The sequence below is a fragment of the Melanotaenia boesemani genome, chromosome 23 (genome assembly GCF_017639745.1).
Source record: "Melanotaenia boesemani isolate fMelBoe1 chromosome 23, fMelBoe1.pri, whole genome shotgun sequence".
In the NCBI taxonomy this organism is placed as follows: Eukaryota; Metazoa; Chordata; class Actinopteri; order Atheriniformes; family Melanotaeniidae; genus Melanotaenia; species Melanotaenia boesemani.
In genome coordinates this window covers 26,207,954-26,222,891 of record NC_055704.1, presented here as the reverse complement: position 1 = coordinate 26,222,891, position 14,938 = coordinate 26,207,954, and the positions used below count along the sequence as shown (strand labels likewise).

The 14,938-nt window shown below is 40.3% G+C and overlaps 1 protein-coding gene across 6 annotated transcripts in view; it reads right to left on the bottom strand.

Moving 5' to 3' along the window:
• The window catches only part of ppfia2 (PTPRF interacting protein alpha 2), a 211,515-nt gene that overhangs the window by 40,577 nt on the left and 156,000 nt on the right, over nucleotides 1-14,938 (bottom strand). For all 6 annotated transcript variants that reach the window (XM_041977029.1, XM_041977031.1, XM_041977032.1 and 3 more), the window contains 3 exons: nucleotides 11,933-12,034; nucleotides 6,537-6,701; nucleotides 5,429-5,503 (listed from right to left, as the gene is read on the bottom strand). In XM_041977029.1, the coding sequence (XP_041832963.1) occupies nucleotides 5,429-5,503; nucleotides 6,537-6,701; nucleotides 11,933-12,034 (342 nt within the window). The remainder of the gene's footprint in view (nucleotides 1-5,428; nucleotides 5,504-6,536; nucleotides 6,702-11,932; nucleotides 12,035-14,938) is intronic.

Genomic DNA, 14,938 nt, shown 5'->3' with positions numbered 1-14,938 from the left:
CATAATCCTGACTTTACCACTCCTGAAACTTTGCAGGGTTTCGTGTTAAAACATGCAGGAACAGACTTCTAGACTCGGCTAAGTGAAAACCGCAGTAAACTGTTGTACGTACTTTAATCTTACACAGAAGTGATTCCTGAAGTGCAGCCTTGACTAATCATAACAGCTTCTGTTGCCAGATACCTGAGCGCTGTGGTGGTCACGAGGTGAGACTTGAAAAGCCTGAACATACCAGACCTGGAGGGGGGTTGAGTTGTTAGGGACCTACCTCAATACGGCTGTCTAATAGTCTTGGATTGCTTTTGATGCATCTTCTCATTTAGTTTAATCAAAATAATCCACAAGTAAAAGTTAGGTTAAGTTAGATTAGGTTAGGTTATTTATTAATCCCCAAAGGGGAAATTGTGTTGCCATGGACGCTGTAGCTACTGGAAGGTTTCTTCTTTTTAAAATCAGAGAAAATTCCAGGATACTGACAAAAACAGTGAAACAAAGAGGCAGCTTGAGGATAATCAATGACTCAAATGTCAATAGAAGAAACACTGATGTCCAGTGACTTTGACATCATTTATTTGGGAGTCGGTTCAATCTCTCCTTCACTGGTACAAAGATGCAACTGGGAGAAAGTGTTGTAGCAGCAGCTTTTCCCTCATCCACAACTGGGTTTTCTATCAGCTGAACAGCTACGTCTCAACTTCTCTGCTGTTACGTCCTTCATCTCTTCATCCATTTTAACGTCTCCAGCTCACAGATCAAACACCACCAACGCAACATGAAAGCAAAACCCTTAATGAACGGAGGCTGCATGTGTCTCCAGATTACAGAAGGAAGTTGCCAGATGCAGAAGGAGCACAATGCCCATCATTTCTTTTTGATGTTGCCTTTCATCAAGAGGTACAAATCTGAAGAAGAAGAGGAGCAACAAGACGTGGTTTCCTTGTCTGTCTTTCTTTTTCTGTCTGTGGTAATGTGACGAGGGAGTGACTGAACTAAAAGTTAAGTGAACTGAGAACATCAAGGCGAAGCATCAAGGTGCTTAAACTACAATCACACGCTTTCAGAGATGTTCCGCCACATGCTGGCTTCTCGTGTGAAGACTTACTGCCGGTTCCAAACTCATGCAGTCGGTTTCCAGCATCTAAGAAACATTTCTAAAATATAATCTATTCTATCTTTCTCAGATTCGGGGACCATTTCACACACTTATCTGCACACGCCTGAACTACTGAAACAGTTTTTTTTCATCATATGGTTCAGATCTCAGCTGCCGGACTTCTAAACAGAACCAGGAAAAGAGAGCATGTTACTCCTGCTTCAGCCTCTTTGCATCTCTGTGTGTTTTGGATCTTAATATTGCCTTTTAAAGCGCAGCTCCTGGCCTTTATCCTCCTATTTATCTGTCCTTTTAGAACAATATGAAATCTGAGATCTGCCGGCAAAGGACTTGGACTTGTTCCAGAGACTCGGTTTAAGATCAGAGGTCAAAAAGACCAAAAGCTCTAGAACGACCTGCCTGAGGAGATCAGATCAGCAAAGTCAATGCCGTCTTTTAAATATCTTCTTTAAACAGACTTTTATCAGTCGTTCCTGATTTTATCCGACACTTTAGATTTTATTTATTAGATATTATCAATTAAATTTTTTATATTTCTGTTGTAGTGTTTTTGTTTTACATGTTTTACTTGATTTTATGTGCTGCTGTGTGATAGAATAGAAAGGTGCTTTTTAAATGTCTGTGTTGAGATTTCTACATTTGTCCATCCATCTTATTAGTGGGAATCTGGAAAATCAGACACCACAGTTCTAGCAGAGTTTCGTTTGAATGGGGCTTAAAATTCTCCCGATTAACACTTCAGTCTGTTTGCAGAGCAGGGTGAGTGAAGGTTGATAGGTAATACTAAAATCATGCTATTTATTAATTTTTAACATCTAAAAAAAGTACATTCCATAGAATGAGGCATGAAATAAGTGCATTTAAATAAGCTTTTAATTAAATGGTGGCTGCACTGTCTCTTACGTAGATTATTGAGAATGTTTGAGCTGCAGGTAAATCAGCCAAATCACTGCTGTGCAGCTGCCTGATTTACAGACATTTCTGCATTTCAAGCCTCTCATTATCTGTCTCAGTTTTAGGAAAATAACTGACCCAGGCCAATTATCTGAACATGATAAATAATTGGTTCCACGTGTCATAGATACACAAGCATTTGGCTCAATAATAGCCAAGGTTTTTGGGAATTCTTAATGGCATTTTGGAGTTTTCCTTTCCCTAGAAAATGATAAAGTATGGATGAGTCATTGTGCATTCTGAAGCAAAGCATCACAGAGTGATTGGAGATGTCGACTCAAGCCTGCAGGACACTCGGTGTCTGCAGGGGAGGGGCACTTACTTTTAACTGTTTTTCATTTGTTTGAGGAAACATATATTATCATGTACACAATATTTGTAACTTTGATAGTATGGGCATTGCATTATAAAGCAGGGCCTGGTGACTTAACAAGTGACCAGCTTGAAAACTAAAATACTGCCTGCAGGTGAGAGTCGCTACTCATTTCAGCCAATTATGCTCCACTATTTTTTAGAATTTGAACAATTTATATCTAGTTTAATTCCAGCACAACCCTCATTACTATTTGTTTCATAGCAGCAAATTGCAATCACTTACAGAAATCATTGTGTGGACACTGAAACACCTGCGACTGCATGAGGTCAAAGGCTGCTGATTTCATCAGGCGTTGAGAAAAAGGCTGCAGGGAAATGGGACTCATACCAGACCTCCCTAATCAATTACCAGTTTGCTTGCTCATGCTTCCCCGGAGCCTCTGAAGTGAGAATATTTCTATTCAGCAGCACCGGTTTGACCATCAGCCTGCAGCCTCAAGGTTTAATCACTCATCTGTCCTCGGCTGACAAGTGTTGCTCGCCATTTATGAGGAACGACCTCACAGATGTCCTGTACAGCATTTCCAACCTTGGCTGTGATGTGTGAGAGAATTCCTCAAAAGTGCTGCGTCCTTTACTTAAATATCTGTCAGGGATGCAACAGCTCCGTTATAAGGCAGCTTTCAAAAAAGACAGACAGTTATAGGAGTTGGTGGTCTGTCACATTATATTCATTTCAAATCCCCCCTATCTGCCAACTTATACAACATCTATTCACCATCCAAACACACCATTACAGTTACTCTCCCCTCCACACCTGCAAACTTGACCAAGTGCACCCTTTTCCTCTCATTAACACACACCACCACACACAACCTCCTTATTTTTCCTGTCCTCTCCAACCCCTCCAGTTCCCATCTGTCCTCTGCCCACTCCAAATGGCTGCAAACTTTTTCCCTTCTCTTCTTTATACTGAGTTTTATTGTAGGTCTGAGTGTCAGTCTGGAAAGTCTGAGAGGTAGCAAATTGCCAACCTGAGGGTTTTCCCTGCTGTAATAGGACCATCCGCAGTGTGAGTGCAAGCTTCAGAACAGCTGCCACATGATGATGAAGAGGCCGTAACAGAGAGAATCACTTCTCTCCAGTTAGGGGTGATCGTGTCACCTTTTAATTCCTTGCAAACATGGAGGTAAGTTGGGACACTGTATGAAATGTAAATAAAAACAGAATTCAGCGATTAACAAATCTCATTAACACACATTTTATTCTCAACAGAACATAAACAGCAGATGTTAGAACTGAGACATTTTACTATTTCATGGTAAATTAACTCATTTCTAATCTGATGGCAGCAACATGTCTGTAAAAAGCTGGAACAGGAGCAATGAAAGGCTGGAAAAGTAACTGGTACAAACCAAAACCAGCTGGAGGAGCATTGGACAACTAATCCGGTTAATTAGTAACAGATAAGTAACATATACATATCTACCTATCTACTAATACATATACATATATGTATATACATATATGCATATATATATATACTTATTAACATTATGCTATATATTATATATATATAATTATCATATATAATATATGCATATATATATATATATATATATATATTATATATTATCATATATATATCTAATATATACTATAATATATATATATAGTATATAGTATATATATATTATATATATATAATATGTTTATACATATATATATATATACATATATACATATATGTATATATACATATATATATATATATGTTTATACATATATATATATATACATATACACATATGTATATATACATATATATATATATATGTTTATACATATACATATATATATATATATATATATACATATATATATATATATATGTATATACATATATATATACATATATACATATATGTATATATACATATATATATATATATATGTTTATACATATATATATATATGTATACATACATATATATACACACATATATATATATATACATATACACACACACATATATATATATATATATATACACACACACATATATATATATATATATATATATACTATATATATATATATATATATATATATATATATATATATATGGACGGCGTGTCCTGCAGACTAAAGAGGAGAGGGAGCATCCAGCTTGTTATCAGTGGACAGGTGAAAAGCTGCATCTCTGATGGGATGGGGCTGCATTAGTGCCTATGGCGTGGGCAGCTTCCACATCTGTGAAGCTCCATCAATGCTGAAAAGTACATGGAGGTTTTAGAGCAACATCTGTTCCCATCCAGACAACGTCTCTTTCAGGGAAGGCCTTGCAGATTTCAGCAAGACGATGCTGAACCACATCCTGCATCCATCACAGCAGCATGGCTTCACAGGAGAAGAGTCCGGCTGCTGAACTGGCCTGCCTGCAGTCCAGACCTTTCACCAGTACACAACATCTGGAGCATCATGGAAGCAGAAATCCAGCTGTAACTACTTTTTTCCCCCATGCCGAACATCACCCTGGAACTACTTTTTCCAGACATGCTGCTGCCATCAGATTCACTATCAACTCACATTTTTCCTAAAATGGTAAAATGTCTCAGTTTCATCTTCTGATGTGATGTTTATCTTCTACTGGGAATAAAATGTGGGTTGATGATTTAGAAATCATTGTGTTCTGTTTTTATTTACTTTTTGCACAAAATCCCAACTGAATACTTTTTATATTATATTATATTATATTATATTATATTATATTATATGAGATTATTAAGTTTAGTATATATTTCACAAAGAAAGACAACAGGTAATACATATAGCTACAGTTAAACATGACATATCCTGGCTGTAATGTACAGTTTTATATTTACAAGATTTAATTTAACTCATCATCTGTTTATGTATGTAGTGTTCACATCATCATCCATATTTAGTAAGGATGCCTTATTACACAATCACAACAGAAACTAACAAATACATTTGAAAATTTTACAGTATTTATCATTTTTTATGCATTTGAAGGCTGTTACCTCCTGATTGGCTGCTGTGAGCTCTTCCTCTAAGGCGGACACCCTCTCCAGTGACACTCGTAGTCTCTCTCTTACCTAGAAGTTAAAACAAACAAATAAGAGCCATCCATTATCATATGCAAATAGATGCCTTCTGTTATGAAACATTTCCGACCAGCTGCTGTTTAAATTCCAGTGTAGGTGAGCAGGAGTTAACAGCAAAAGGCAGCAGAAGGGGCTGCCCTCTTTTCATCCCTCAGCCATCCAATAACACATTACTGTGGCTCTTATTGCTTTTAAAGTAGAGATGCTGAGAGGATATTCTCCTCCTAGACCAGGGGTCTGCAGCCTTTCCAATCTAAAGAGCCAGGAAATTTGTTCCCATTTCTGAAGAACCGCGTTTTTTTTTCTATTTTTAGGTTTTAAAATAAAGAAAAACATAAAACCTCTGCAAACCTCTGTACTTTTAGGGTCATTATCTTGTGGAAATCCAATACAATTATTCCATGAAAAAAACTGAAAAATTGCTAAAAATCTGCATTTGTTATTATATCTATATTTAAAAACATAGTTAGTTTTTTAGCATTTTTAGCCCCATATTTAGAGCCATATGGAAGGTCCAGAGAGCCACTTTCTGCTCCAGAACCACAGGTTGAACACCCCTGGTTTAGACTCTTCACCTGTGAACGTACCAGCAGGTTAATCTTAGCTGTGATGGTCAGAGAGATCTAGTAGAACAGGTTAATCCTGGATAAAAAAGATAATGGGGATCCCAGTTGGGACTGCTGCCAGGTCCCTGGACAGCTTCTACTACCCTGAAAATCATGCACTTAATGAAGGCTTTTAGAGGTGAGGAAGCATGCGTCAGGGGGCTGTGGCTGTGTAACACAGGCAGAAAACTTCATAAATCACGTTCAACTTGATAAATGGGCCATTTGGAAGCTAAAAGCTTGAGCAGGACGGGCTGCTGTCACTAACGGTTCATACGAAAATAATGCTCGGATATTCGTACATGAAGCCCGTCAGGGTAATTATAAATCGGTGGTGGGCTGCCGTGTTGTCTGCAAGACTTTTCTGGTTCTAACCCGGACACCTCCAGCACCTTAACATGAGTAAATAATGCCATCACCTTCTCATCGAGGGCTTTGTGGTGTTCAAACAAGGACTTGAGTGCTTTGAGGACTTCGACCTCACTTGAGACTCCAGAGGGAGACTGAGCCTGCCGCTTGACCACCGTCATCCGAAGTGACCGCTCATGTCTGGATACCAGGCACTCAAGATGCTCCAGAAGTAGCTGGAAAAGAAAAAAGTCAAGTGTTTCTTGTGAGAAAAAAGACTGAAGATCTACATTTCAAAAGGTAAGAAAGACATAAAAGGTCCTCAAATAATGGAGGGTTTTCATATAGATGAAAGACATAAAATAAACAGCTGGCTCTTGCAGCACTAAGAGAAACAAAGATTCTGTTATGTGTGAAGTTTGAAATATGCATAGATGTGCAATTAATCCAAATTCTTTTGGAAAGTTTCTTTCATATGAAACACCTCACTGTGACTGTATGAACAGTGTAAAAAAAAATCATTCAATTCTACTCAAAGGTAAGTGCAATCCTTTCAGCGACAACGCACAAAAGGATTACACTAATCTATGTTGCTGGGTGGCATGTCAAGTCAGCTGCAAACAGGAAGCTAGACGTGGGCAGAGTAGAGAAGGCCGCTGTACAACAGCTGGAAGTAAACAAGCGAGCTGTGGAGGGACGATACCGGTTCTGCTGCACAGGTAAAACTGAACCGTTTCTTGCAGATGTGTTTATATTCTATGTTCTGGAAAGTGAGCTTCTTCATCCACTGCTGAGTAACTAAAAGGAGCTTCAGTTTTAAAACAGCTTTTCAAACTGTGCAACGATGAAGACATAGCCAGCAGGCAGTGGAGCCATATGAACATTCATCCTGCACCTTTGAGCTTGGTTCAGGTTGGTGACTGAAGGAGACCACACAAGTGCAGCTAGCATTCATTTCATTAAACATTGTTTTCCTCTTACACACAGTCACAAACAAATTCTTCAGGAAACATATTAAGTGGAATCCTCACAATAAACACTGAATGGAAACCAGTGAATACCAGAATCTATTGGCTGGATTTATTTGCATCTCTGCATCATAATGAATAAAAATACAGTACAAGTACTTACATTTGAGTACTTGTCCGTACCAAATATGGCTACTAACACAGTACATTAGAGTTTAATGGTGAGGAGCGGACCAGGGCGGCCGATGTGACGACAGAGTTGTGTAATATGATAAATGGGTCGTCCTCTAAATGTAAAGCTGGAAACAGTCAGAATCTTAACAAATAAGGAGGAAAATGTGGTTTTTGGCAGATTGTGTTCACAGCTACACGCTTCTTTCACATCGATAATGCCAAATTCAGATTTTTAATAAGGGACGAGTAAAAACTTTACTGGCTATGTGTTATATATTTAAAAAAATAACTTGTTAATTTCACAGATGAGTCTCTGCATGAACCCCTTCATTTTGACAGCTGTAGTTACTGGTAATGGCATCAGTTAGGGCTGGGCAATTAATCGAATTTTAACCGCAATTACGATCTGGGTTTTGAACGATCATAAAAATGAAATGGTCCGATTATTTTTGCTGTTTTCAAACCGAGCGCAGCTGTCATTGCAACGCTTTGCTGCAGACTCCTCCCACTGCTGCAGACTCCTCCCACTGCTGCAGACTCCTCCCACTGCTGCAGACTCCTCCCCCAGCCCGACCGCTTTAGTTTTATTCAGAACGAGTTGCAGACACCTGGACACACGGGAGGCGGCGTCGCTCCTTCTCCATCATTTTCTATGTAAACTTGCGCGAGGAAGTGAAAATCTCTGCCCTCCTCCAGCCAAGCGGCAGGCGACAGTCGTGCATGTAAAATGTTGCGTTCGTGCACACAAACGTGCACACGGGGACTTGCGATGCAACACAAAAAAAAATAGAAAAATGTTCAATTTTTGTGAGTTGCAACTAAATAATCCACCAGCTCCCAGAGTCACAGAGAGACAAACGTTATAAACAAACAGAACTTTTTTCTCATTTAACACAATGAACAATCCGGGATTTAAGAAACTCATCAACACTTTGGACAAACGGCATCACTGCCATCTCACCACCATGTTAGTGGACTGTCTCTCTCTGCCCTGTATGATGAGTGTAGTGAGGGTGTTGTGAAAGACGTGGTGACAGTCCGATGTTTCGCCACCGCTATGGACCTGTGGTAAAGCCTCACCAGAGCCATATAGAAATGTCGCGCTACATTTTATTGACTCGGATTTCAACGTGAAAACGAAATGTCTCCAGACTATTTTTTTCCAGATCACACCAGATGGAACAAAGCTGCTGGTCTGAGACAAACAATAGCTATGGCGACCTGGTGGAAAGAAACTAGTCTGTATTACCACAGTAAACACTTCAAATGCCACCCCCAAACCTCTTATCTATAATTGTGTTAAATTATCGAGATCTCAATTTCAATCAAAATAATCGTGATTATCATTTTTCCCATAATCGAGCAGCCCTAGCATCAGTGCATCCCTAGTCCAGCATATTTGATCAGGGAGGACAGGACTACCACTATAACTGCATATAAAATACAGTGAAGCTGAGTGTGATGATATGGGGTGTGAAAACCATGGATGGGGGATTTAAATTCCGACATGGTGCCAACACATGATTCTGTATTAGGAACAGTTTTGTTCATCATATGCAGGACATTTTAGCACCACCAGAACACATGGAATAAGTTTATTATTATGCTGATATAAACAGATGTATCCATCTACAAAGCCAGGTGATGTTAACCATTTAGAGACCTAATTATGGATATAAATGTCTGGATGAGAAGTTGATTATTTGCTATTAAATTTACCCAAAACAGTTCCAGTATCCATGCCTAAAGCCTCAGTAACATATTATTCATTGTTATAGTCAGTCTTCATGGGATCACCGTGTCTTTAAATACAACTCTAAGGAATCTCTGTGTAATATTTTGGCTTTATCTTTTAAACACGCACATGAAACAAACGTTGCTGAAGTTACAGACATCCTGACAACCTGTAAAATTCTTAACTGTTTTAAAATCCTTCTCTTACAAAGCTTTCAATAATCCGTCTTCAACGTGTCTTAAGGCCTTTACTGTCCCATAATTTCCTAAAGCAGCACTTTGTTTTAAAAATTCCGGCTTGCTTATGGTCCCTGGAGTCTTTCTCCTACAGAACCGGCTCCCACTTTCGATTCGGGAGGTAAATGCTGTCTATAGTTTTAAGATTAGACTGAAAGCTTTCCTTTTCAATAAGACTGACAGCAAAACCTGGTTGAACTAACACAGATACTCCAATCAGCCTGCCATGATCATGATGTTAAAGGATCCGTGAGACTGATCTCTCTTCCTTGCTGGCCCCTTAACTTGAATTTAATTGTTAAATAATAATCTTGTGACTTCTGTGAGAGGTTTCTGCTCTGATCTTGATCTGTTTTTATATTGCTTGCTTTGTTTTGGTGCTGTCAGTTTTCTAGCACTTTAATCTGTATCCCAGTAGGAAATATATTCTATAAATAAACTACACAAGAGCATCTAACTGAGCAGAAGTCAGCTGACTTTTAAAGAGAAACTACAAAGAAAACAATTCTTCAAGTAAAGCATTTCGGTCTCATTTCTTCTTTAAGACGCTGAAGACAAAAATGTGATCAAAAACTTTGCAGAAGGCAGAAGTTCTGTGCAGGAGAAAGTCGAAACACCGTAAACCTACTGTCATCTTTTCAACTCTGTCACGTCTGGATATTCCTGCACGCTCAGGAAAAACAAACACTGCTGGATCAATCAGGAAGAGTTTGCTCTGCCTCAGAGTTAGAACACACAGCAGTCTAATCCTGGTCGGTAAATATTTTCATCCTGTTTTCATTGTCCTGATTTTTCTGTCTCATGTCTCCACACCACTCCAAGTTTGCTCCTCCATGGCCATCACACCAGCTCCTCGTCTCCACCAAGGTCAAGGTCGTGTGTTTGGTGGCGTTGGTTTGTTTATCTGTTAGCAACTCAAAAGATTATGTACGGATTTTGATTAAATTTGTAAGAAATCTCAGAAATGGAATAAACAAGCGATCAGATTTTGGGGGTATGGATCACTGCCTGGGTCCAGGAATTTTTTAAAGAAATCTTTCCTACAGGGTGATAGGGATCATTTTGCCATCAGAGCTTCTAACTCAAAAATAATGCCCACAATTATTGGCAAAAAACAAATTACAATGGCTTTGGTTGAGGTCTGCGCTCTCTGCGTGCAAAAAAGTTAATCTTAATTAAAGTTTGCTTAGCGACTGCTCTGAGTGTTGGAGGTGATAATGAGGCACAGGCATGAATTTACTATTTTTGTCCTTTCTTTTTTGCACCTTTTTTCTCTTTCTTCTGGATTTTTCTGAAAGTGTTTTGCTAAAATCATCTCCCTGACAGACTGTGCATCCACACTTAATCAGCAAAGAGCTGGAAAACAGTCTTATCTGTCAACAGCAGAAACTGCTTTAAAAAGGATCTTTTTTTCTCTTTTTTTATTGTAGATATAGGACTTTAGCTCCACAAAATCAAGCTGATTCACTTATGTTTTCCCTTCCTGCTTTCTTCCCCAGTGTCTTTGAACTGGACACTGCAGGCCATCGGTGCCATTTGGACTTTGTTCTGCTGCTGAGGGGCCGGCCCTGCGAGGTAAGTGGGAAGATTTTCAGGCAGAATGCAGATAGCTAATGAGGCATGTCCTGGCATTGGAAACAGACAGTGTGCATGGTTGCTTCAGTGCTTCTGCAGCTTTGCAGCCATACCCAGTAGATAGCTATGGCTTCCACAGAGTGCTGTTTATCGTAGTCTGCAGCAGACAGTTTGGACTTTTTTTTTTTTTTGGACATTTGGGGTAAGTTGTTAAATGTTACAGAAACTTGTTGATGAATGTTTGATAGCAAAGAAATAAACTTCTTTAAAGGTCCCATATTATGCAAAATTCACTTTCTAAAGGTTTTCTAACAGTCATATGTGTCCCCATAGCCTGTGTTTTGTCTCCTCTCTCACCTGCTTCCTCCACTTTTAAACGAATGTGTGCTTAAACAGGTGAGTCTGACATCTTTCCCTCTGTGACCTCACGAAGGGAAATAACCATCTGGTAGTAACTACTGTCGTTGACCCGCCCCCCCCGGCCTGCTCTTTAAAATCACCGAGCGGGCGCCAACGAAAGCCGGATCCTCTCCCAGAGAGGGGCGTGGCCAGGCTCCACTCAGGAACATTTAAAGGTTCAGACACAGAAACAAGCCGTTCTCCGTAGAGCCACATCTGGAACGGCTGGGATGAAGGACCAAGGCTGAATTTGGGGAAATATTAAATGTTGAAAAAATGTAAAATATGGTGTTTTGGAACGTTATGGTGCAGAACTATTGTCATGTTTAAAAAAGTTGTTTACTAAATGTTTTCTAGTTGTATGCTGAGAGTGTAATTACCCTGGTGTTGTTCCTCTCAGCTTTGAGCTCAGAGATCTCCTCCTCCTTTTCCAGCAGCTGCTCCCTGCAGGCGTTCAGCTCCTTGGTCAGTGCAGCAAACTCCTGTGCAACACCAAACAGAAAAGGAAGAGATGGGTTAGAGCCATGTCCAGAATCACACAAAGCCCTGCAGCAGCCTGGAGGAGCGGTGATGCAACGCAGCACAAAGCAGAATTGCATCACTTTACATTTACTGTGAGCTGACTGGATGATAAGAAAAATAACATTTACTTCAACTTAATGATTTCTTGTTTGTGGGACCAACAACAGTTGAAAGGTGAAAACAGTTTATCAGCTCATTTTATCTTACACATCTCCCAAACCCCAAACTCTCTGATTCAAAGACTCAGTTGGGGGTTTATGACTATAATTGTCTGCAACAATCACAGATAGAGGAGAGATGAGCTGTCACTTGGAGCTACTTCAAGTCTGTGTTGCTGTCATCGCCATCTAAAAAAAGCAGGTGACATCAGGCAGGTGCAAAAAAATCATCTGACTCACTGTGCCTCGTGCTGTAGCCTTAATTTAGAATGGCTTCATGTAATCCTACAAAAAATGTATGAAATGAAAGAAATACTTGGTCAATCTCTGGAGGAAAAACAGAAAAAACATGACAGGCACAGGGTTTGATTTTTAGAAAAAAAGACTGCAGCTATTGAAGTGCACAGTGTGCAGAGCACAGCAGGAACTGATCCTCTGAACATGGATGGGCTGCAGTTTTCTAGCTACATACAAAAATGGCGGCAAAGAGACAACATGAGTAACCATGGTGACATGAAAAACAAAGAATAAAATTCAACTGATTTCACCCTTATTAACAGAGCGAGCTACATTCACCATTCACTTCATCAGGTACACCTGTTCAATTACACAAATATCTAATCAGCCAGTCACATGGCAGCAACTCAGTGCATTAATGGCCCTTTCCCACTAGTACCCACTTAGCCCTACCTTAATCCAGCTGACACCACCCCGGTTTCGACTGCTCCCATTACAATAGAGGACAACGCTCAGTGTGGGCGGGGTTGTGTTAGCAAGGTGGCACACATGGAACAACATTGGAGGACGTCGAGTTCATGATTACATGCTGCTTGGTTTAATGCCAGTGTTGTTATCCATAGTCGCAGCTTTGGGGTTTTAAAGATGGCGGGGTCGGGAGACACTCTCATGACTAATCCCATGACTTCAAATTCTGGCCAATAGTGGTCTGCTATCTTGAAACGTCACGATTTTCCCCCAGGCTCTGCACCTTCAGACCCCCGATGGAGTAGGTGCCAAAAAATAAACATCTACTCGCCCCGGGAAAATCCTGATGGGAACACCTACAAATCGGGTGGGGTGGTATTAGGCTGGGCTAAGTGGGAGCTAGTAGGCAGACTGGTTGGAGATGATAGAAAGGCAACAGGAAGTCCAATCAGCACTGGTTCCTACCAAAGATCTGCAGAACAGCATCTCTGAACACACAACATGTCCAGCCTTGAAGCAGATGGACTACAGCAGCAGAAGACACACCGGGTGCCTCCTGCCAGCTAAGAACAGGAAACTGAGGCTACAATTCACACACACTCACCAACACTGGACAATAGAAGATGGGGAAACGTTGCTGGTCTGATGAGTCTCCATTTCAGCTCCACATTCAGATGCTCGGCTCAGAATCTGCTGGAAACATCATGAAGACATGGATCCATCCTGCCTTGGATCAACGCTTCAGGCTGCTGCTGGTGTAATGGTGGGGGGAGATTTTCTTGTCCCACTTTGGGCCCCTTAGTACCAACGTGGCCTGGTTTAACCAGCACAGCCTACCTGAGTGTTGTTGCTGACCATGTCCATCCCTTTATGACCACAGTGGAGCATCTTCTGATGCTACTTCCAGCAGGATAATGCACCATGTCACAAAGCTCAGATCATCTCCACCTGCTTTCTAGAACATGACCATGAGTTCACTGGACTCCAACGGCCTCCACAGCCACCAGATCTCAGTCCAGTAGAGCAGCTTTGGGATGTGGTGGAACGGGAGATTCTCATCATGGATGCAGCCGACAAACCTGCAGCAACTGTGTGATGCTGTCATGTTAACATGGAGAAAACCTCTGAGGAAGGTTTCCACCACCTGCTTTATCTATCAGACCAGGAATGAAGGCAAGACAGACCTAATAAAGTGACCAGGGAGCTTGTTTCCTGTTACTGAAATGAGTCTAAGAAGATGCCGGGACCTCTTTCCCCAGTAACCTCTTTAAGCTCTTGGGAAGCGTGCGGAAGCTTTCCCAAGCCACATACTGTAACAGCCTGAATCTGCCAGAGTTTCAACTCAGTTCACAACAAGTTCATCATAAAAAATTTAAAAGGTATGCTTTGCAAAATATTCCTAACAAAAACGCATAAACTCATACAAAATATATTGTGTCTCTAGAAGTGTGTAGCTGTGAGTCTGTCCCCGGAGAATCCCTCTGACTGTTTTCATCGTTAGTGGATGTGAAGATCATTCAGCATGGCTCATCTCTCTATCGTTTGTTCTCTGTGTGGATTTTTGTGCTACACACAGAATAATGTTCAGCAGGCTGAAAGGTTTCACACAGAAATGCTCTCTCTGGTCACATGTCTGTGCAGAGGTGTGGTCATGTTTATTACTAAAGTCTATGCAACAATCTATGAATTCAGTTTTATTGCTCTAATTTAAAATATTGTTCCATGACTGGAAACAGTCTGATTTAGGAAGTGAAGGATTTATGGCTAAGTTAACAAACACAGGTTTTCATTTGATTTTCATTTCCTTTTCCCTGTCAAACCAGCAAAAACACACGTTACCCCACAGAAAAAGGGTGAAAACATGACTGATCTACAGCACCGAATCTGTCCATTATTAGTCCGTCAGGAGTCATGGACAATAACTTCGTGTTGCAGACGGACTGCAGGGACTTCAGTGGTGAAATGGTGAAGTTTCACAATTTAATCTGTGATTAACAAGAT